This window comes from Vicugna pacos, chromosome 2, assembly GCF_048564905.1.
Source record: "Vicugna pacos chromosome 2, VicPac4, whole genome shotgun sequence".
In the NCBI taxonomy this organism is placed as follows: Eukaryota; Metazoa; Chordata; class Mammalia; order Artiodactyla; family Camelidae; genus Vicugna; species Vicugna pacos.
The window spans coordinates 58,070,609-58,096,544 of NC_132988.1; the positions used below are offsets into that span (position 1 = coordinate 58,070,609).

Consider the following 25,936-nt stretch of genomic DNA (forward strand, 5'->3'; position numbering starts at 1 on the left):
CAACAAGTATCTACATTTCTTCTCTTTAATCAACATTATCACTGAATCAATACAATTTTTAGCAAATATAATCACTATTACTAGGTTAAAGGGGAGCAAAATATACTACCCCAAAACATACCTCTTTGACAAACGGGTTTTCAAAAGCTGGTTATTTTTAAGAAACAGACACAGAGAAGCTCTAATAAAATGAGAAGCAAGTTACCCTTTCCAAGAATTTACATTTTTAAAGGAAATCTCCATTTGTAAGGGTTTTTCCCTCTCTGTACCAGGAAGAGGAGGATGATCAAAACTCTAGAAATTTCTACCCATGAAGAAGGCACCAACTTAAATTTGCATAACAAACTATATCCTTGTTTACTGAGTTTTTCCTGATAACTTTCCATAACTGCCCCCCCCATCCCCACCTTCTGTTGCCTTCAGATGGATTTAAGGTGGTGGTTTGGGCCATTTCAGAGAATTAACTGTTTTCTTAGATTATCGTCCACTTATATAAGAGGGATATATTATACGTGTTACTAAACTTCTGTTTGTTTTTCCAGTAATTCTCTCTTATTATGGGGAAGGGGGCAGGTCTCAGCCAGGAAGGGTAGAGGGAAAGTTATTTTTCCTCCCATAAGGTTATATAAAGTATTTGCGGGTGTACTCTTGTTTTAATGAATATTTTATAATTATAAGAATTTTCACAGTTAACACTTAGCCTTGCTATTTTCCCCATAAGGATTTCAACCACAAATTTCATTTAACAAAAGATTTATCAGTTAACTAATACCAATTCTATGTAGTCAGAGCTGAATTAAAGACCTGGAGACATTCCAGGAATGATCTAGCTCCTAGATAAAGATGCAGGATTTTTAAAAGAATCATTCAAAGCAATACTGTGAAGGGCAACTGCACATTGTCACTCATGTTTTAAAATCACTGGTTGTCTATGCTGATTTGCATTTAACATATATTCTATAAGGCACAGAATAGTCATTGCAAAATATCTGCTAGATGTAATAAAGCAATATAGAATAAATCTGGATGATAGCAACATACACTTCTGTATAATTTTGTGAAAAAAGTAAAACAACACTTACTGATTTGTTAGATTTTTAGAATTATAAAAATATTAGAGTCTTAGTTATTCTATTCATTTAATTTTCACCAAGTAATTATTGAGTGCTTTCTCTAATTGTTTACTTTTAGTGGTACACCTCTAATAAATGGGATGTGCTGATATATAATTAAGTCTAAATTCCACTCTGCCTGGGCTGGAAGAAGAGTGGTACACACACAGAGAGAGAAGAGGGTGGAGAGACTGCATGCCAAAAAAGGAAGAAGAAAAGTACATGTAATTTACATAGTGTAGTTAATTAGACTGAGCTTTCTTCTCAATGCCAGTGCAAAGTGAACATGACCTCAGAGGCTAAGCAAGCTGTTCTCTCAGTGGTCTGCTTTCCCCTAGCGTGAGTCTCTTGAATCACTGGTCTGATTCTAGGGTTTAATGGTCCAGAATGTACTTTTTTTTCCCCTTTTTATCATATTGCAGAGCCTCTAAATGAAGCCAACCAAGGGCTGCAGCCAAGATACATCAATTTGTTCTGACTAGGGCCCTCAAGGGGTTTTTCAAGGAGCATATCACAAAAGGATTTCTGACTAAAGGGGTGTTCACCTCACCTCCTTCCAGTCTCACATCTCACCCTCAGATCTGCCCAGATCACTGTATTTAAAATTTCTGATCATAGCCTTGACCCCACACCTACATTCACAATTATCTTTTCCCTGTGCCACTGTTCTTTTTCACATTGCACTTATCAGCTTCTAACATACCATGCACTTTACTTACATGTATTCTTTGAGTATAATAATAAAAACTCAAGCTCCACTAGGGAATATTTGTGGTTTGGTTAAAGGGTGTATCTCAAGTACCTAGAAGAGGGCTTGGCTTCCAGGGGGCACTTAGCAACATCTGTTCAAGGAACATATGTATGGATTTTCAAAAGTGATGCCCTTAGAACATTACCACTAGATAAACTGTTATTCCTGCATTAAATATAAACAGCACCTGTGGCAGATGATCATGTATTTTTAATCTATGTTCCTGTCTGAAAGTTATCCTTAATGCAATATGGAAAATTGTAGTTCAAAAGAAAACCTGGAATATATCATTCAGTTTTTAAATCTGATATTTTAAAATTTGTGGGAAAAAAAAGTATCTGAGGTAAGTAAATATAGCTAAATGAAACACAATGAGGGGAGATACTCATCTACTAAATGCTGGAGCACACTGATGCATGATCAAAAGTGCTGAATTTAAGAAAGATGATAGCAACAAATGGATCTAAAATAGATTGAACAAACTGCAGTTTATTAGCAGCTAGATGAGAGAGCCTAATTGATAGTTATTCAATTTTTAGAATTGGGGTTAATCCATAAGCTGACATAACATATTAATATAATACAATATTCTCCTGCTCTAATAGCTAATAAAACAATTATAGTAAAAACTAATCATTCTTATTCCTTACATGAACTATTTTCATATTTGTTAGAATTCCCTGCACACTACACTAACTATTCCAAGGAGGGCTCCAAAATTAAATCTAAGAGAAGTAGCATAGATTGAGAATACACAGATAATTGCACTGAGTCTTTCAAAATGTGTATTCATAATGTAACTAGTTAAGGAGAACCCTGCATTTATAAAGCAATTCCCACCATTTGGAAAATGTGTTAAAGTATTTGAAAACTAGACGGTGGTGTGAGCATACATTTCCAATCTGATTCATGCTTCACTCATACATGATTGAGACAAAATGTGTGTGACGTCACAATTTAGTCAATTTTCAATAGCCAAATGAAAACCATTCATGATATTTAGACTAAGTTATTAATACTTGATGAAACACCTGGTAACTTTAAAACTCAAAGAAAATAAAGACAAAACATTCCCAGTTCGATGCTAACAAACATTTCTTTTTAAATATAAGTGTAAAATATATGCTAATAAAACAAAGAACTTATTAAAACTTCAGTGCTTTTGTCTCAAAGAGCAATCTAGAGACCCTGTGACTGTTCTGAGTCAAGTTCAGGCACTCATGGAAAGAAAAATTTACACTTAAAGTCAATCAGCCACATTTAAATAGACAATCTTCTGCAGAACAGCAAAAGGAAGTTTAAAAAAAAAAGTCCATAAAGATGTTAAGTTAATAAAAGTTCCTGATTTTTCTCAGCGTCAGAATATAAAATCTTCACTGTAGCATTTTGGTTATTCATTCTCAATTATTTAAACCAAAATATTATTTGCAGTAGTTCAAACTATAAAATGTTTACAGGCAGTATATGTGCTTTGTTGAAGTATCTATTCATATAGTTGATGTAATCAGAAGAATCTTGCCTACGTCTTAATGTAATCTTATAATCGGCAAGATTGCTACCTGACTGCATCTATTCATCCTCTATCCTGTTTTAATAACACAAGTGACACCTAAGAAATTATTCTTTGATCTTTCAATAAACTAAGCCTGTGCAGACAGAGGAGGGTGAAAGAGGTTAAATTGGCATTGATTATTTAAGACACATTCATCATTTATTTAACAATCTCCTTCATCACTAGAATTATTGTGTTTATAGGCTCTTGCTAAGACACTCTGAATTTATTTTTAAGTAATTCTTGCCCTGTGCATTAGAAATCAGAGCACATTGTACTCTAACATTAGTTTCAAGTCTCCTGATAAATCTGTTGCAGGCTAGAAGCTGTTTACTGTACAAATCTTCGAACTTACTCACTGTAGTGGATTTTTGGAAATTTCTCTTAATAGCTTTCATAATAATTAATATCTTCTGGGGATTCTATTTCCTATCTTAAGCAAAATATGTAGCAACAGCTGCCTTCCCAAGGATATTATATTAATGGATACTTGTAGTCTCTTATATTCTGACATTCATATCATTGAAACGTCGTCCATAATGGTCCAAAAAGAACAATTTGTGGCTAATATTGGCAGCTTTAGTAAGAAAAGAGGAGTACAAAAATCATCTATAATGCACAAAATTCCTATAAGACTTTTTAGTATTTTATCTGACAAATACTATTGAAAATTATCAGTAAATATAGTATAGATATATCTGGGTATATATATTTGTGAAAAATTAAAATGTCAGACTACACTTTCCTGAGAAAATGTGAACAAAATGTTGTAAGTCAAAGGATAACAAGTGATTCCTACTGCATATAAAATGTGACAAATCACGGAAAATATAAATATTTGTGGATGTGTTCTTTTGTTTCAATGAGTATTTTTACAATTGTAAGAGTTCTCATAGTTAACACCTAGCCTGCTATTTTCCCCAATAAGGATTTCAACCACAAATTCACTTTATAAAAAGATTATCTGTTAACTAATACCAATTCTATGTAGTCAGAGCTGTATTAAAGACCTGGAGACATTCCAGCAATGCCTATACTTTAAAGTACAGAAAATAAATTTCAGTCATGAAAAAAGTTACACTACTGATGAATAATATTCCAAACAGTCATAAAATTCATCACATTTAAAATGCTTTCCTTATATCTAATTGATTTATTTAAAATATTTCCTTCCCCAGTTTCCTTCATATAAATTACCCTAAAGTCTATTAGGACAATTACATCTAGTTACTGGCATAAGGTTCTATATGCATATATTTGGTAATCAATTTGCTGATGCTGATGATTATGTCCTGGAATACACATCACCAGGAAGTATAAAATATGAAATCTTTAGATTATGTTAACAACTACCCAAATTGTAAGAGACACTTGTACAAGGGGATCTTTTAAGAACTCACTACCCCCAAACTATTATTCTTTAACCTTAGTTTTATCCAGTAAAATACATTGAGCTCTCATTGTCAGATATGAAAAGAAGCTAGGAATAATGAAGAATCAACTATGATCATGGCTTTTATTTTTAATTTTCATTTACATGGTTGGAGAACTAAACAGCACTGATACAAGAAATTTTGTGAAAACAAGAGAAGTTAGGAGCATAGACAGGCAAATGCACAGAATTTGCTAGTAGCTATAGCTTAGTGTCTTCCCACAGGTACCATTCATTTTTAGCCACTATTTCTCACTAGTTGTCATGAACAGTGTTCTAGATCCCTTACATTTTATTTTATATTCAGTCATTCAGAAATTTAGAATTTAATCTCCCAAACATCATTTTCTTAAATTGAGTACAATGGAATAATTGAATCCAAATGCATAAGTATGTTCCTTTTGCCTTGCTGTAAGAATAAACTACTTAAAAAAAAAAAAAAAAAAAAAAAAAAAGACCAGACTTGCACAAAGAATGTGTGGTAGCGAACAAGTGATTTCACTTTTCTGGAACTCAGCTTGTTTGAAAATTGAGGGCACTGAAGTAGGTGGATTCTAAGTGTAAACACAGTTCCTGTGTTGTATGAATTCATGATGAAATAACATTTAATGGGAACTATGGGTTTATTGTTCTTATTGGATAACTCTCTGGCTTGCAGATTTAAAAATACCTGAGTTATTAATTGTAAAATACACATTGGTTTTATATCCTAGGGACTTAAATGCAAATAATATAAATTGAAAAAAAAATTTAAACAGAAAGAAATCTCCAAAAGAGATAAATAATTGAGTTATTGTGGTAAATCTGTGAACTTAATAAAAATCATTTCTTTTTAAAACTATGCAACTAACATCACCTAAATAATATACAACACTGGCATTTAGGAACCACTGAGGTCACAATATTGATATCTAGAAAATTTAACTATCTAGAATAAACATATTAAATCAAAGTAAGAGAGTAATTCAAAAGAAAAGCATAGCTTTTAATGTTTTTAAATTAATGCACATAAATATCTGAAAATTTTTGCTGGAATTCAAAACTTTGTCTTATTTCCTAATAGAGACACATAGCTTTATATTAAATATACTAATATACTTTGTAAGGCAGCAGAAAAGTAATATCCATATTTATGTTATAATGACAGGCAGATAAACTTACATTTTATCATTATATCCCTTTGTAACACTTCAAATTATCTTTATTCTACTAATACTTGTCAATGAAGTGCTAAAAATAATGTTTTTTAAAAAAGAGTTCTCACAAATGTTAGATCCAAGACAAAGAAGGTATTTCCTTTAGGTTTTCATCAAAAGGAAATTTAAAGTCATGAACTTAGGTAAAGTGAAAATTTCATAACTTTGTTTAAGGGAAGATAGGTATTTGAATCAAAGTTGCCCAAAATCATTTAGCGTTACTAGAAGCAATCTCGTATTAAATTTACAATCCTATTTTGACAGTTCAACAAGTATTTCACACTATGAAAAAATGCAAACTTTCAATTAAATTAGTTCTGCAGCCCGATTGAAGACCAAGAGCTAAAATAGTCTTGTAAATTTCTCTACAAAGCTGTTTTCTTTTATGCGCCAGAATTTAAAAGGATGTGCTTGGCCTTTGGTGACTGCAAACCTAACTTTATTAAATTGGTAATAAATAAATTAGTACTTTCTTAAAAATAAATTGTGCTAGTATGTGAATAGGTCTCTTTCACATGTCTGCAAATTCACTAATTCAGAAGACTGTATTAGAGATGTTGGTTTAAAAAAATTAGTAAGACATTGGTATGCTAGTGTGTGCCTGTAATTATCTTTTTCAGCCCCAGAAGGTATTTGGGGATTATTTAAGAGCAAAAGATGAATGGTGCACCATTAAATCCTATTAAATCAATGCATAGACACAGCAGCAGCAGAGGTAAATAAGCTGTGGAGGGCTGAATACCAATAAAAAAAGATAAAAATGGTTTTATATAGCTACTCACATCATAGCCTAGAAGTTCAGTTTGTGTGGATTTATCTACTTTTGAAGTAAAAGCCTTCTGTAAATGCCGGACTCTTTCCTGCAAAAAAAGAAAAAAAGCAAAACCAAAAACACATTGTTGGTGAGTCGTGTGCTTTTCCACGAATATTCCCCACTTATTAAAATCTGATTACTGTACAATTCCTGATTCTCTGTGTGTGCACTTTGCCTACCAGCTTAAATATTCAGAACTTTAATTTTCAGGTCATAACAACTCCATCTTTGGCATTTTTTTTTTTTTTCAGTCCAGGAACCACTGAGTCCGAACCACTGCTGAATGCTACAGACATGATGTGCTTAAATCCAAGACCAAATGCTTATGCTATTATTTCTTGTTAAGCTGTTTTATTTTCAATTAATTTGATAGGATTTTACTGATCTGGTTTTCAGAGCATTTACATTTAATATCCAAAACATTTTCAATAAATAATACCATCCAGTGGATTCCATTTAGTTTGTTTTTATGTTATTATTTTTATTGATTTTTTTTTTTTTTTTTGCTTCTTAGTTCTCTTCTGGAATCTACACATTCAAGAATCTGTCCTTTAAGGATTTGACACTAATCCAATCCTGTTTATAAATAGGTAAGGGAAATAATGCATGAAGGAAGTTTGGGATTTCATATCTCAAATGCAAATGTACAATTTCTGGTCTACTAATGTGACTGGGCTTCTGGCTAGGGGGCCTCTCATTTACTAATGTTTCACTTAAATAGAAGGTATGTTGAGCAGAGCTATTATAACATGTGCCTGGCATAGCTGGGAGTGCTGTGCTCATATTATCACATTATATTTGGGGATTTTTACTACTATTATCTTCCATTTTCAATGAGAACAATACAACTGACAAAGTTTGAATAACTTATTCCCAAGTAAGTTCACATGACTCCACCGGATTCTGTTTTTGCCTTAACTTGCTTTAAAGGACAATTTGTTTTGTTTTCTTGACTTTGGGTGCTCAAAATAGTTGTATAATATTTTAATAACAAAAAACTATGATTTAATTCATCTCTTTCCAGGAAGGGACAGCGCTCGCCACAAACCTCCTCATAAGAACTCCAATTATACAAAACTTGTGTTTCTCTCTCCACCCTCCTCTCATCTTCCTCCCCCTTCCCCATTCGCCCTCTTTCCCTTAAATTCTTCTTGAGATTTGCAAATTAAAGCTGTTTAACAAAGTACATGCATAACTTAGGTAAACATAATTTGACAATGAAATATGTCAGAGAAATACTTCATAGACTATTCATGTCTCAACCTAACAACTTCCCCATTATAAAACTTCTAGTGCTGCTGTTCAGACAAAAATGAAGGGGAGAGTAGATAACTCAAGAAGATGTCATGTGAAAAGTTAAGATTTTAGTTGTTGGGAAAGGCTTAGTGAAAAAGGGCCACATTTTCCAAAATAAATGTAAAATGAGAAGTAACAAGTTGTGTTTTCGACTTCTACTGGGATGGGAAAGAGCAGAGAAGTAGTAATAGGTAAAAGAATCAATAACATTTGCTAACGCTGAATGGTTGTTTAGAAAAGTTTATTTCAAAATAGGCTAGAGTAAGTACTGGAAAAATAAGTTGTAAATCTGTAGGTAAACAAACATTTATATATGAATCAGAGCCTACACACCAATGCACAGAGCAAGGAAGAATGAACAGCAAATCTTCCATTATGCTCCCTCATATTTTCATTTCAAGGGCTTCCACCCTAAAGGTAGGAGTTGAAAAGGATTGATAAACTCTGGTCCACTGGTCTGAGTTTTACAAAGGAAATTCAAATCAAGATAAATGAAAAACTCAGAAAGCTTCATTAACCAACAGCCTAATAAACAAAGCAAAACAAACAAATCCTAGATCAAGAATAGTTATCTTCAGAAATAAAAAAGAAAAGCAAAGACATTCCTAATGAAAATCATTGCCACACCCTTTGCAGGCATTTCCGCGACAAATACGTCATATGTGAATTTATTACATTTGCATTTGTATGCCATATTCAAATATGGAGAATGTTTCCAATAGACTCAGATGTAAAAGCTAAGAAGCAAATAATTTATAATAAATCAACTATACTTCAATTAATAAAAACTAAAAAAATAATTTAAAAATTTAGTGTAAATTTAGTTTATTTAGTAGGAAGAAAATATATGAATATCCATTACAGATTCTACAACATACACTTAGAAGATTAAATAAAGACTGTATAATTGTTGTGAAATAAGTCTTAATGGGTCTCGAATTTTTGCAAGATAGAGGGTATTAATGGATTGATAAAAATTTAACATAACAGAAGTATTATAATCAAACAGAAAATAAATCATAAAAGTAGCTATTACTAGACAGTGGAATTAGAGATAATTTTTATTTCTTATGTAAGAAATATATACTAATTTTATGTATATATACAAATGAATAATACGGGATAGAAACAAAGGATCACATATTTTCATTTCTACACTGATTTTATATAAACATTTTTACTAAAATTGATTTATTTCAATATAGAGAAATAGATATTTCACCTTTCTGATGCAAATTATTTGCATAAATTCATCTATAATTTTTATTAAATGCATATTTGGGGTATTTTTCAAGGTTCAGGAGATATGAAGAAAAAGAAAACATACAGCTCCTTCTATAAAGAGACTTCCAGTGTCAAAGACCGAAAAATCAAAAACAGTTAATAGTCAATATATAAGGTAAAGATACTACAGAGAAGCTGCAGATGTCTTATGTGTGCGTGTGTTAGAGAGGAAACAAATAGAGTTAAACAACTGAAATGCAGAAGCTACTGACATCCCAGCTAAGACCAGGAAGAATTATTGTTAGCCAACTTGGAGCGGAAGAGATATGGGTCCTTTCTCAGGCAATGATATTTAGAAACACCTAGAAGTCAGAGAGACCCTGACAAAGATATGTATAGGCAGCTACTAGTTCAGACTTGCCTAAGGAGAGCCAGTAACAGGGACATTAGTGAGAAATCAGTCAAGAGTGGTAAATCAAGTCTATGCCAGAAAGGACAGAATTTTATGTCAAAGGATTTTAGTATTCTCTTAATTTTGAAATTTGTTTTTAAAGGCCATAAGAATGTTTTAACTAAATTATAATAGAACTAGTCAAATATTTCCTTTCACCTTATATAAAAAACAGATTTAGAAGGAAGCAACATGGAGAAGAGAAACAACTGAAATACAATGATCTTTTTTTTCTTGACCATTGATTAATTTACACATACATGCCATTTAACCTGGCTCTTTCAGTATTTTCTTGTGTTAGCAAACACTGCAATGCCTTCTTTTAACCTCTCTGAGGGATAGAGGAGTACTGAAATAGCTCAACTTTTGGCAGATAAATTTTATAAATAAATCTACACCTCAGACAAAATATCTGTCTTTATGTTTTCCTTTCCAAGCAATGACAATATTAATACACTTTTGTTTTTCTTACTTAAGATTAATAAAACATATGAGTGCTTAGAATTAACAAAAAGCAAAATGACTAGCATATTCTGTGGAAAATGTAACCAAAATGGAATGAAGAGAAATTTCTTTATATTTGCTGTCATTTTACACTGCTGACTAAATTGACTCTTAAATATGTGAAGGTTTTGAATTTTACACAATATTGCTATATGAATAAAAATATGTAATGGCTTTCTCTCCAAATTTCCAAATACTTTCATTTGATATGAGGAATAATATAACATCTGTATCAGAAAAGGTAGCTAACATAAGTAAATGCATATCAACTAAAGAAAACATACATAATTTACAAACTTACTAAGAGTAGTTCTAAGATTCACATTCCTTCTACTTTAATTTTTACTATTACAATGATTACCAACAATAATAAATGCTGTCAAAGAATGTGGTTATATGCCAGGTACTGTATCAAGTAATATATATGAATCTTCTCAAGGACATTCAATGTTACCGTCCCTTTTCAAAAGAATAGGAAACTCATACTTAGTAAGTTGAAATCATTTGCTAAAGGTCACACAAACTATTAAGTGAAACAAGTAAGTTAAAAAAACTGTTATAAAATAGATACATAAGTTTACACTGTATAGTACAGGGAACTATATTCAGTATCTTCTAGTTACCTATAATGAAAAAGTATGAAAATGAATATATGCACGTATATGTATAACTGAACTACTATATTACATATGCAAGGAAACATACCAAAAGCACAGTTGCTGTACAGCTAGTATAACAACAAAACTCTTCTTGATGTTCATCCTGCCTATACTCTTTTGCCGACTCTACTAAGTCCTTCTGCTTTACTGTGAGAACAATTTAAGAATGCTTAGGATTTATTGGTTTATTTCCAGTAAAAGCTACAATTCTACATAATATCCATTACTCTAAATATAATCAACAATGCACTTTGGAGCATGAGTCAAGAATAAAATGACAAAATTGAAAGATGTAAAAAAAAAAAACTGAAATAAAAAGTAAAGTTGAAAAGGCATGAAAACTTTCAGCAATGATAGCAGTTCAAGTAGAGTAATCTAAACAAATATTCTGCTTAAGCTGTTAGAATCACTTCTGATATGTGCATGTTTGTGTGTGTTTTATGCATTGTATAGTCATAGAGTCTCTCTCTATAATATATTGCTGTCCAAATAAAAGGCTAGTTTCTAATTTCTTTAAAAAAATTTAATTTCAATTTCATTAATCAAAAATATGTATCTATTAAATGCCTGATCATAAAAATATAATGGGTACAATTGATATATTTTTGCACTTTCACATGTGCACATACAAGCACACATAATTAAGGATTGAGGAGGAGGAGATGTGGTTAAAAAAAAAAAAAACAAAATGATGACAAAGCCAGTAGAATTGCTTTTTAAAATAAAGCTTCAAGTGACTAAGGAGATAAAGGATATTGGCGGTTATTTATTCTTATTTTACAATATATCTTTATTATTAACAATATTTTCAACTCTGCCATTTTATTAATCTACATAATTTTTATCTTAGACATGAATATCTATTATCATTCTAGAACTGTTAAAATTATGCATGTAAAATACAGTGCAGTAAACAAGCTGAAACGGAAACATCAAATAATCCCAATAAATAACTCCTATTTATATTATTATAATTACCTACACAAAAGTTTGTGAAAATCAAGATAAAAAGGAGGTAATTTTTTATAAAATAGAACATGAAGACCTACTTGCGTGGGTTAGCTTTAGAATCTAGTATAAAAGGAAATATACTCATTAGTAAAATTACCAGAGACTAATACAGGAAGTATTTGTAATAGTGATTACAATTCCACTATATGAACACATACCTGAGACTGTTATTACCCAAAATCTAAAAAGTTTTGCAAAGAGTAGATTTGAATTAGAAAAAGAAGTGTCTTAAAAATATGGAAAACACAAAGATTTCTTAAAGTAATATAACCTAAATTTAGATTTAAGTCATGGATATAAAGATTAAGTTTATGGAAAGAAAAATAGTATTGAAAGATTGACACTCTAAAGGAGGAGAAAAGCTAACTTTTAAAGTTGAGGAGCAATGTAAGCCAACACAAGAAAATTGACAGTTTTTCTTTTTTTATTGAACTACAATCAGTTTAGTATTTTGAGTCAAGATAAAACTAGAAATTGGAAGGGTTAAAAAGAATTTGAACATCACCTTCTAATCAATTTCAATGTCAATAAGATTATTTAAATAGAAAAAATAAAAATAAAGGGAAAATCCTTAGAATTTCTTAATGATGCTAAGTCCAAGGATAAGCTTGGGAATGAAAGGCAGTATTATAGAGCACATTGATTATTTTCACCCACCATTAATGAGGGCATATCACTAAAGACATTAGTGGAATTCTAAACAAGCACAACAGTGACAAAGCAAATCAAACCTCCCACATAGATAGTCAAATTTCCTGGAACTGCCAACAGATATTAAAATGTATTAAAGCTTTCTCAGTTTTTGTTACGGAAAATTGCTAACATACAACAAAACATAGGCAGAGTAAGAGAAAGGATCCCTATACACTCACCACCCACTTTTAACAACAGAGATTAGAATTAAATAAAAAATGTTAGTATTTGCTGTACACTTAATAGCTGCACTAATCAGTTTTTTCCTTCAACTTAGATGAGAGCTGTTTGTATTAGAGGACCTACGCTGACCTTCCTCCCACCCTATCTCTGCCCACGGGAAGAGGATTCTGCAGGGATTAGAGATTAGGAAAGTGCCCCCGTAAAGCCCTGTTCCCCTTCCAACCATACTGCAGAACCCTGGAACTCACAGCCTGGCTTAGGACATGACTCAGGTCATCCCTCCTGAGAGTTGTCCAAGGAATGGCTATGGGACAGCTGGGTTGATCACACACATGCTCACCAGGCTCTAAGGGGCAGAACACAGGGTGTTCAAGGGCCAGGTTAGGCCGGAGCCAGGGCTGGCTCTCTCCCATGGTCAGGTTCTGGCACACAACTCTATGGAGTCCAAAAAAAATCTGTAATTTGAACACTGATTTCCAAGTCATTAGAAAAGTATATTTATCAAGACAGGAGGCTAGAAGATATTTTACTGAGTAATTTTTAAGCTTGATTTATAACTTAAATCTTTAGACTTATGTTCTGTGAGTCCCCTTTTATGTTCTTGGCCCTAATCTCACAAATGATAGCAGCTGACTTATTACTAGTCCTTTCTTGGTCACCACATCTCAGGAAAAGTTTGAAAAAGTTGCAACAAGTCAAAGGGATAAGGGGTTTATTTTATGTTTAAACATTTGAAAAATGGGTCAAAATATAAAGACAAACACAAAGAGGAACTGTCAAAAAAAATCAATAAAACAAACATCTGGATCGCATATTTACTTTCATCCTATCTTATGATACCTAAACTCATTGGGAATTGCTTGACATCCTCCACAAGCCATCACTTCAGACTGCATTGGAGGCGGTTTTTTTTTTTTTTTTTTTAAGAAATAAGGACAGACCATTACACAGCATATTTTAAAATTATGGCGCTCATTAACTATAAGAGATTGTACAAACTGAACATACACCTAGGTTTAAGAAACGTTTAGGTCACTTAAAAAATAGATGGATCAAAAAAGTAAACTGGGACTTTTTATATCTTTGGAGACTGAAATTAGTGGAGATATTATATCCACAAAACAGTACACAATATTCTAGATGCAAAGTATATGGACTCTTTCTCCCAACCAGAACTGAATGATGCTTTCTGTTTCAATTCTAACAATACTCTTAACAGTTTTTGGATTTTTTTCGAAGGGCACATTGTACTATAAATAAATACCAGCATAGTTTCGGTAATGGTGGACTAAACAAATATGTATTTGATTTCTTTAGCGCTTTCAACAGACTGATCTATTTCTTTTAATTTAATACTCTTCTCAGTAAGATGGAGCTAATATTAAAAGACCTCAAAGAGGAGTCTGAAAGATGTCTTTGAGCTAGATCCTTAAGAAGCTAGGGGCATTTAGTAACTGAACAGAAAGGAATGAGAAGTTGTGACTGAGAAGCATCACCTCAATTGTTTGGGCTTGGCCCCTCTACATTCAACACATCTGTTAATTAAGAGTTCACAGTCTTTCTTTTCTATCTACTGCCACTACCCTGACCCATGACCTAGATACAAGCAAGGGAATGGAGCACAGACATGCACCAGGTGTGCACAAGCTATCACCATGTATTATTTCTATAGTCTCTGTAATAGGTTGAATAGTGACACATCTCTCCACCCCCAAATAATTCATGTCTGTCTGGAACTTGTCAATGTGACGTTATTTGGGAATAAGATCTTTGCAAATGTAATCAAGTTAAAATAAGGTTCTACTAGATTAAGACGGGTTGTAAATACAACGTGACTGGTGCCCTTATAAAAGGAATATTTGGACACAGGAGAGAAAGCCATGTAAAGACAGAGGCAGAGAGAAGAATGGTGTATCTGTAGGCCAGGCAACCACAAAAATTGCCAGCAACCACAGAAGCTAGAAGAGGCAATGAAACATTCTTCCCTAGAGCCTTCAGAGGAAATGTGATCTAGTGAGCATCTTGATTTCAGACATTTGTCTCCAGAAATGAAAGAAAAAAACCCCTGCTTTTTGTTTGTTTGTTTTTTGAGTTTTTTTGTAAAGTCAAGCAATTTATGGTACTTTTTCATAGCAGCCAAAGGAAACTAACACAGCCTTCTAACTGGTATTCCTGTCTTCACCCATATTTTCTCCACTCCTTATCTGTAAATAACAGCATAGTAATTTGAATGTAATTTGAATCATCTCACTCTTATGCTTAGAACCTTTTAATAATATCCCATTCTAACATGGTGGCCACCAGCCACATGTAGCAAATGAGTACTTGAAATGTGGCTAGTTCAAACTGAGATGTATTAAGTGTAAAATACTCACTGGATTTTAAAGTACCAAAAAGACCTCATTAATAAAATATTTTATGAATATTTTATATTTATTACATCTTGAATACTGTTTTGGATATGAGTTAAATAAAACATACTTGAAATATTAAATTACATAAATGATTATTACTCGTTGCATGTTTTGTATTTCTATCAAGCCGTTCTGGTCTATATGATAGAAAGTGAACCTTTACCATGAAGTACAGCTCCCCTGCCTCTCCTGGCCCTTATTTATTATGCTAACTTCATCTCATACCAGTCTTCCCCTTGAAAAGTGACATACTCATCTTCCAGTTGCTTGAGTGAACAAAGATTTTTCACAGTTGAATTCTTTGAGAGGAAGTAATTAATGAATTAACTAATTATTTAATTTTAAATGGATGTACTGGGGATTGAACTCAGGACCTCATGCACATGACCATGCACTCTACCATGGAGCTATAACCTCTCCCTCCACAGTTGAGTTTTTAACATGCCATTCCCTCCATCTGGAATGTTCTTCATATTAGGTGTTACTGCCTTAGAGATACACTCTTTAAATTCCTATCTCCAGGTAATTATCTTTTAATTTTTAATCTCTTTTTACCAAATATCCCTCATTTCAATTGACAAGTACTTCTTTTATTTGGCTGTTTGCCTATATTTGGTCTATTTTCTGCACTAGCATCTAAGTTCCCTACAGCATGGATCATGTCTATTTAGAGCCTTACTGATTCCAAACTGTCTGATGTAGTTTGTGGCACATTCTACGTGTTTGATACTTTTTAAAATAAATGAACAAGTAGGTGAATGAGAGATGGTACATGAGGTCTGAGAGGATTCAGCGGAGACCGGCTGCTGAAACTGACATACTGCAGAAGCGCCTGCTATAGGGAATTTAGTATTAGGGACATGACAAGTCCAGTAAAATTTCTAGCATTTGCATGGTCTATAAATTTAAGCAGAGACAGATTGGAAATGATATATGAACTATGGGTTATTCTAGTAATTCTAGGCTGTATAAATGCCTTAAGAGAAACAAACAAACAAAAAACAGAAGAAAGGAAGCAGAAAGACAAAAGTGAGGACATTAAAGAATAGGCACACATCAAACACATGTCTGAGGATTTGATGCTGTAACATCAGGTAAAAAATATTTTCATGAATAGGTTAGGATTTTTTTTTTCAGCAAAAGCTTATGTACTTGATCCTTACTTTTGCCTGAATTTTGTATTTTAAGTGAGAAATTAATTTGATGATTCCAACAATGATGGGAATTAGGGAAAAAAAATCATGAATATTGGAGTGTCTTCCATAGGAAATAGGGCCCAGGAGAATTTTTTTTTTTTTTGATACTTCAAGTCCCAAACATTCCCTCATTAACAACAACCTGGTCTGTAACATCCACTTTCTAAACTATGAAACTCTCCATTCTCCTGGTCCACATTTACATGAGGGGACTTCTGCTAGAAGTATTCTTCTGGTTTCTTTCTCTACTTCTCACTCACTCCTCTTCATCCATTAACTGGTAGGTGACCTTAGGATAAATAAACATGGCCTGTCCACAGGATGAACTCTCAGCTTGTCCAGACACAGGCTTTACAGACTCATGCCCTGTGGGAGAAGCCTGCAAGTCTCCCTTTTTGTCAGCAACTCTGATGGGGCATCTCAGCTCAGGTAAGAATGTATTGGATGGCTACATGGCTGTATTCCAAGTCAGGTTTGGGTGGTATTATAGTCTCATTTAATCTCTCTAAATCTTGTATTTTGCAATTATTTCTGAATTTAGGAGGGCAAAAGGATGTTGTTTATGGTACCTTTGAAGTCTCTCTCACACATGCACACACACACACACACACACAAAATCAATCTGGAAAAATGGAGTTTGGTATAGTTACTGAGTTCTGGGAGAGTTTTAAGTGTGCTGACCAATACAACAACCAGAGAATCTTAATTCAACCTTGAAAATGGTTCCTATTAAAAAACAAACAAATCTGTCTCAAAAACAGAAACCTGCCTGCCTGCAATATTGAGATTGACATCTTTGAAAGCATGGGAAAAATTCCTCTAGTTTTTTCCTTGCTTGATATTTTTATTTAGGAAGGTCAGATATAACACCCTGCTCACTTTATCATTAAGGTTTAAAAATCAGATTCCTGTTTTGAAGAAAAGACTCACTTTTCTTCAAAGAGAGGATTGTGACAATTTTGTTTTATGGTATTGATTTAATTTTAATGTATATCAAAATCCTTAGAAAAAACTGAGAAGTGACACAAAAGGCAGTCATTCATTAACATCAATATGCTGACGACAGCATTCCAGAAAGATAAGCATAAGGGAGACCAAAAGAAGATCACTGAAGACTTGCTGAGACAGCACAGCATTACAGGTTGACAATCAGCTGGAAAACAATGGATGTTATGAATCAAACTTCACCTGACAAACTGTATACACTGATCAAACTTTACTGGCAAACTCAAGAAATTTTGAAAGCCATAAAATACATTATCCTTCAAATTTCCTTCAGCATACTCATAAGCACAAGTGAAAATAAAATAATCCCATACATGTTTATCTGAACAGCAAAATCTACTGAAATAGAATCTAAAGAGATTATGTGCGAACACTTAGTTGCTTGGAATGTCTGTTTATCCATGTAGAGCTGGGCTTAATTGATTCCAACAAATATTTAATGAGTATCTATAATTTATTAATTCATCCATCAGTAATTATAGCATATTTAACTATGTAAATTAAACTATGAGTTCATTCTTCCTCTGTGATTAGAAATACAGCAATATTTAATTTTGTTTAATACCTACTATTTTGTGTATTTTATATTTACAAATTAAACTATTTCTATAAAATTTTTGGCTATTTGTTCACTCAACCATTTTAGAGCCCAACTCCTGAGTAAGACACCACTCTGCTAGCTGTGCAGCTGGTGGAAGCAGTGCAGACTCTTGAGAGAGTGGTGTATATAGAGCACTGAACACAATGTATTCGTTACTGGGAGAGTAGTAAAACAATGCTGTCCTGGCTTTTTCACTGCTTATAGTTCATAGGGAAGACAAGCTTCAATAAGGAAACATACCAATAGATATGATGTTACAAATTTGGTAAGTGACAAAAAGGGATGCCCTGAGCTGTAAGGAGAGAGAATTACATGAATGATGTTCTTTATTTGTATGTGAAGATATAGTGGGCCTTCCTGAGAAAATGGTGCTTCAGGTTAAACCTTCAAGACAAGGACACATTCAGGCTGTAAGCAGGGGACTGTTTCAGAAAGAGATGGAAAAAGCTTAAGGAGTGTTTGTGGGTCGGGGAGAAGTATACACTTTTCTTTTTTGAAAAACAGAAAAAGTATAGCGTAGCTAGAACTTAAATGAGTAAGATGCATGATTAACATCATCAGATGATTATAGGCTCTATTAAGCATTGCCTTTTATGTTAAGTTCAGTGGGAGACCACTGAAATGCTTTAAGTATGATTCAATTGTATTTAGCATACATCACTCTGGCTGCTATATAAAGAAAATGGAGGTAAGGAAGTTATGAGAAGAGAATTTGGAAGAAAATATAGTAGTCCTTTGATGAATTCCCACTTTAGTTTAAGGTAGATCATATTATTTTTCTGACATTTATGATCAAAAGAAAAGGCCAAAACCAAAAGTCAAGAAAAGAGAAAACTAATCCCAAAGAAACTAAGTATTTCCAAAAACTCAATAAATAGTGGTAAGATCTTAAGTAACAGTCTTAGGTCCAGTTTTATTTACTGTTTTAAATGTATATTTAAAGTTTTCTTTTAAATAAAATATTAGGAACTAAAAAATAAAATTAAATTTTAATAAAAGATACATAAACACATTCTGTGTTCATCTTTGTATTACTTACACGTTGGCTACTATGCAAATCTATTTTATCTATTATCAATCATAGTGCCTATATATTTTGTACACATCTTTATTATATGTTTCAAAGTCATATGTTAATAGCAACTATTTTTAAAACTAGACAGTATATTGTAGATGTAATGTTTTCAAATATCCCCACACAAAGCATATAGAAGTGCATAAAATTAAAGGTGAATATATTCTCCCTTCACCCTGGTCCCACTTACAGACTTAAACAGTCTTAACTGTTTTTATTCATTCTTGCGGTTACAATAATTTAAAATATAATTTCCTCTACTTCTTAATTCATCACATTTAGATATCATTGATAATTTCTCACAATTTTTGTTCAGGTAAAAAATTAACATACTTTTATTATCCTACATTTTCTCCTTCACCTTTCAATTTTCATTGGTTATATAATTAACATTGTTTTTAATCAATTCTTCTAATAATCACTAATATTTAAGTATATATTTAAGCCTCTATCTCTTGGCATGTCAAATTTAGATAGTACCTAGTAGTTCTGTATCATGAAAGATATCATGAAAGCATTAGTAAGCTTTTTTGTCCTTTGCCTCTCCTCATTCCATCTTCAACTTTTATTATTAATGCTTAAATTGTTGGATAAAATCATTGTCCCACAATTACAGTAAGTCATCCATACTTTCTATAAGTTTATTAAAAATATTAGAATAATAAGTTTATAATTTTGATATATATTTACGGTTTAAATCAAGTTGTAGAAATAGTCCCATGAAAAAGGTACTGAAATCCAGCTGATGAACAATTTCCTAGGCAAAAAGAAAAATCTAAGATTCAAGGTCTAACAGAACTTCTTTTAATTTCATCCTTCATCCCTTATGTGTCAACTTGTAAAGGGCATATATTATTGCATTTTGCTTACATTTCATTATTTGTTAAATCTTGAGGCTATTTAGACTAATTTTAGAACCACACAGAACATTTTGTGCATATTTCTATTTTTTATTTTGAATTTTTTTAGGATAAACTGTGGAAATAGAATTAAATAATATGGGCATCTTTGTGGATTATGCTACATACTGTTCAATTGTGTTCAAAGGATTGTAACCAGTAAAAATAACACTATAAAGCAATATATGCATTAGTTTTTTAGCTATGATCCCAGTATTGAATTTATATTTCAAAAAATACTGGCTAGATTAGTGAACATGTTATTTCAAGTTAATATTTGCTCATTAAGAATTAATGCGAGACATATATACATATTAGATGTATGTAACTGAAGTGGACTTGAATTAAAATTAATAAAAAACTATGACATAGCAAATCAAAATTATGAAAGATAATATCACACCTGACCTTTTCATTCCTTTTATTAGTAAAAATATATGCAACTTCTTTCAATGTCTCTTATGTCAAAATGCCTACTAGGCATATCTACTTAAATAGCCCAAATGCTTCACTATCTCATCATTCTAAACAAAACCTGTCATCTAACATTTTTCTTTCTCTTTGGACTCCCTGTACCAGAAAAAGGTATCATTATCAAAGAATCTCCAATTAAAACCCTAAAGGTCATCCTAGATGCTTAGTTTCCCACAGTGACCCATCCCAAGTCCAAGATATTCTCATCCGAAATCACCTTCAAATGTGTCTATTCTTCTCCATTTTTAACTGCCAGTGTTTACTCCAGACTTTCATGATTGTTCCTCCAACATCTTGCTCTTTTAGTAGTACACTCTCCTCTAGCTTTGTTTCACTTAATATATACTCCATGTTGCAGCCAAATTATCTTTGTAAAATAAAATCAGATCACACCTCATTGGTTCTTACAAATTCAAGATAAGTTTAAAACTCCTTAGCATGATTCATTTGGTTCTTTATAATCTGGTCTCTGGCTCTCTGTCTGGTCTAACATTCTCTAGGACACTATTAACTCCAGGAAAAAAAAAATTACTTTCTATTTAAGGAATCTGATAAGCTCTTCAAGGTGTTTGTTTTTCTTATTGTATTTCATCCAAAGTCTAAAGTATGTTCACTTCATCTTTTTCTCCACTTGGCCAGGATTCTTGTGATTTAAAATGTAAATTATTATACACATTTCACTTCTTTTTGAATTTATAAAGATATTTAATCTCTAATTTCATTCCTGAAATTATAGTCCAAAATGTTTTACATATTTTTATTCTTTTTGGAAATGCTAAGCAAAGCAAACCTTTCAACTTCCATTTATTCTTAGAAAGATCAAACTAGCTTAGGTCAGTCTAATGTTACCCATCTCTTGTAAAACAATTTAATACAGCATATAATTATCCAAGAATGATTCAGGTACCTCTAAATGTCATTGTTTTATATGCCAAGATCTACTGAGTTTATTATGAAATATCATACACTTTCTTCGTGTTCTAATGCAATGGAAAGAATATTTAAGCAGTAACAATTCACTAAAGAAATTTATGAACAATTTCAGTGTTATTTCATTTTCAGTTCTCTTTTAAATATTCACAACTGCACTACTGTATGTATGCTCCATTTTTAGTAACACACCTAAATCAACATAGGAATAAAGTATACATAGAGAGATTATATACTTTATTCAAAGTATATATATACAACTCTGTAGTTTTTAAATTAACCTTTTTAAATCTAAATTCCTTTGTCTATGAATTTTAATCCAACCTCACAGTTTTCAGCATAATTTTAATGAAATCACAAGCCAATGTCTATCCAATCTGTCTTGGTCTGTTGGGGCTGTTATAACAAGATATCATAGACTGTGTGGCTTACAAACAGTAGCAGTGTATTTCTCACAGATCTGGAAGCTGGAAAGTCTAAGATCAGTGTCTGAGGATGGCCTGCTTCCTCACAGATGGCACTTTCTCCCTGTGTCCTCCCATGGTGTAAAGGCTGGGAGATCTCTGTACTGTCTCTTTTATAAGGGCACTAGTCCTATTCGTGAGGGCTTTGCCCTCATGACCTCATCACTCCCCAAAGGCCCCAGCTTCTAATACTATCACCTGGGGGGTTAGAATTCAATATATGAATTTGGGGAGGACACAAACGTTCAGACCATAGTAGAATCCCAAGCACCACCAACTCTAATTACTCATGGTAAAAAGCTGAGCACATGCCCAATACAAGGAAAATATTTAATGATTAAATACTAGATATAATCATCATTACAACTTGTCAATATAATGGTACCACTGCTACCTGATAATACAGGAAGAAGAAAGAAAAAGTGTGAGGAAAAAGAAGGAAATAGATGGTGGAAGAAATGGCCAAAACACAAAGGAAAGGCAAGTTGAGAAGGAAGTGGAGAAAGAAAAAGAGGAAGTGGGTGGAAAAAGGAGACAGAATTGGAGCTAATGGACAGTACAGACAGTCTTTCTTGGAACAAAGCAAGTTGCTTTCTTGGAGGAGGGTAGTTTGGGGTATCAGTAAAATAAACTGGAACTTAACAAGTAATAGTCGTCTTACAGAATTTGCTTTCTTGGCACTTCTAACAGATGGCCACACACTCATATAGATGCTTTTGTGTAAGAACGTGCATAGAAACAAACATACCACTTTTTTCCTTTGATTGGTATACTGCTTTACATCAAAAAAGATAATAAAGCAGTTTAATCCACTAAAATAATGTGTGGATTATTTAGGCTGTAACAGAGGCAATATTTAGAAACATTCAATTGTATTCACAAAAGAACAACATTTTGGATGAGATTTCAGAAGTCTCACTATATGTTATCTATTCTAAGTTTTATATGTGTGAGTTATCAATTCATTTAAAAATGGCATATAAATAGAAAATTTCACAAAGATTTATTAGCTGATGCTTCACATTTTCACACTTCATTTAAGTGTCTTTCAAAGGAATATTTTTAAGGTCAGATTTTTAGAATATCTTCATTATAAATGGGGATCTCATTGTTAAATAAATGTAAGTTTCCAACTCTATAATATTGTCTAGCTATGAGGTCTATATGCAGAATCATAAGTTAACAAAATTTTAAAAATATGTGAACAATTTAAAAGAGGAAAGTGAATTATAGGAGAAATTGTAAACCACTGAATAGAAACACTTCACTTAAATAATGCATATTTAATATAGATGAATTCACCACCCCGACACAAAATTCATGTGTTCAACAAGATGTCCAACTTACACAAGTTGCTAGTTGCAGAGAAAAGCTAGTGACAAGAATGGAAGGGCAATTTAAATTCTTTTTGTCTCTCTTCACCCCACCTCATGCACTCCTTCCCTTTGGACAATCATTGTCTCTCCTTTCCTCAAATCACTCTGGGCAACTATGTGGGCAAGAATCTTACTGGATGAGGTGAAAGTAAGCAGCATTAAGTCCTTTACTTCTCCCAATCCAACCCCCTGGATTTGTGGAGAACAATATTATAAAACTGGCTTTCCCATAACTCCTTAAGGATTTGGGGGTGAAATCCTGACAGAGTTGCTTCTTCCTGGATTGTTGCAACATAAAGTGGTAACTTTGGTTGGAATGCCCCACCCCCTACCTCTTCACACATACACATCTTGAACCAGCCTAGACTGGCAAAGATTACAGTATGGCCTATGGTCTTTCTCCAAGATCAACGAGCCAATCTTCCATAGGTAATATGAGCTCCCAGGACAAATAAACTAGACTCCTGAGGTTGCCCATACCTCACAGATAAACAATGAACTGGACAAAATAAATGTTTCTGAAGCACAGTATTAATATAGATAATTAAATAATTTTAAGTAAATATACTATAATACATGGAAGGAAGGAAATGAAAGAAGAGAAAGTTTATGTTACCAAAAATAATATTCCAGGTATTAGTATACAGTGGTAAGTAAGGAGAACAAAAGACATGGGGTATATTAATGTGCTTCTTTTGTAAGATGGAAGATACAGTCATTAACACACTTAAGAAGTAATTATTCCATATATGTTTCTTAAGAAAAATAAATTGGCCTACATAATTTTTAAATAACAAAGAATTTTACAGAATTTTCTTTAAAACAGTACAAAAAGTACAAGAAAGGAGAAACAACATAAATGATGGCAAAATTAAATCTTAAAAAGAAATTAAAACAAATGAAAATGTATTGAACTAACCACATAAAAGACAAAGGCCCATAAGTTGAATAAAAATTAGATCCAACAATATGTTGTATGCAAAAACAAAAATGACATATTGAAATAAAAACACTAAATTGGGAGTTTGAGATTTGCAAATACTAACTACTATACATAAAATAAAGAACAAGTTTATACTGTATAGCACAGGGAACTATATTTAAAAATGAAAAGAATATGAAAGTGAATATAATAAAAAAGAATATGAAAACAAATATATGTATGTATATGTAAGACTGAAACATTATGCTGTACACCAGAAATTCACATGACATTGTAAGCTGACTGTATTTCAATTAAAAATGCAAATTAAAAAAAAGAAAAAGCCAGTCACAAAATCAAAAAAATTGAAAACATAGCTGATAAATACAAACCAAGAGAAAGTTGGAGTAACAATTTCTGAGGAGCAAGTAAACAAAGTCCTCCTTTGGGATAGTTTGCAACTTTACATAACTTTACAAGCGATTTATACACACAGTCCTGATTCTGTCAAAGTAGAAGAATAAAAGAGAAAAAGGGAGAAGAGGCAAGATGGCGGAGTAGAAGGACGCTTGTAAGTCACCATCTCCCACAAGTACACCAAGACCCACATCTACAGACTCACTCAGCCAACCAGAGCACCTGCGGAACTCCGACAAAACATCGCCCTCTTCAAAAGATAAAGACGCCAAAAATCTGGTAGGAGAAAAGGAAAAAAGAAAGAACAAAAGGCAAAGCAGCACAGTACGGGTCCCGCGGGGAGGGAGCGGCAAAGGAGGACTGGCGCTCGCTCGCTGGGTCTCCCCTCTCCAATTGAGAGGCCAGCGGGACGGAGGGGGAGCCTCCAAGGCTCGGATCTGTACAAAGCAGCCCTTGTCTGACAGAACTAAGTTAAACGGGCACAGAGCGTCCCCCCGACACCCAGCCTGAGACGCGGGCCGGCAGCAGCGGGCAGGGCCAGGCTGCACAAGCCGGGCGGACGACGGGGGCGGCTGCACGGAGGCAGCTCCGGGGGACTGCGAGGGGCTGGGCGCCATGGCTGTGGGTGTACAGGACAGAACAACCTGGGCCCTCCATAAAACAGCAAGGTTGATGTGCTCTCGGGGGAAGGGTGCATACCCCGATCTCTGAAAACCCGCGGAAACTTTTCAGGGGAAGAGAGGCGGGGCTCAGGCACAGCCGCCATATCCTCCAGCACTCAGCACCCAGGCAGGGGCAGGGGTGAAACCTGCATCCGCACCGAAGGGCTCAGCAGCCTCAAGGGCCAGACTGAGATGGGCATACAGCCCGGGGCAGGTGGGAGCCTTCCATCCTGGTCCCTCAGAGAACTTGCTCCACAAAGACAAACAAGGAGCTGGGTCTTGGCTCGGAGCAGGGACGAGGCTGCCCCTCTGTCTTCCCCGAGCCCACCCGCGGAGGGCGGCCAGGGCGGAGCGCGGCCAGGGCGGAGCGCGCAGCCGCACAGAGCAGAGGAGCTACCAGGGCGCGCAGGCAGAGGGAGAGCGGCCCCCCCACCTGTCGGGCAGGAACACAGCCCCTGACCGAGGTGCTGGGAGGGGCACGACCCGCCCTCCTGCTAGGCCAGTCTGCAACATCGGACTGCGGCATCCAGAGGGGCAGTGACCCGCCCGCCCACAACAGAGGAGAGCTGCACCTGACCCCGTGTTAGGAGGAGGCTCGATCTGCTTGCCAACAGGTGCTGGGA

General features: G+C 33.9%; 1 protein-coding gene across 6 annotated transcripts in view; it reads right to left on the reverse strand.

Annotated features, from left to right (window-relative positions):
• CCSER1 (coiled-coil serine rich protein 1) overlaps positions 1-25,936 on the reverse strand; it is a 1,130,224-nt gene that overhangs the window by 493,747 nt on the left and 610,541 nt on the right. For all 6 annotated transcript variants that reach the window (XM_072940467.1, XM_072940491.1, XM_072940473.1 and 3 more), the window contains one exon: positions 6,826-6,903. In XM_072940467.1, coding sequence (XP_072796568.1) covers positions 6,826-6,903 — 78 coding nt within the window. The remainder of the gene's footprint in view (positions 1-6,825; positions 6,904-25,936) is intronic.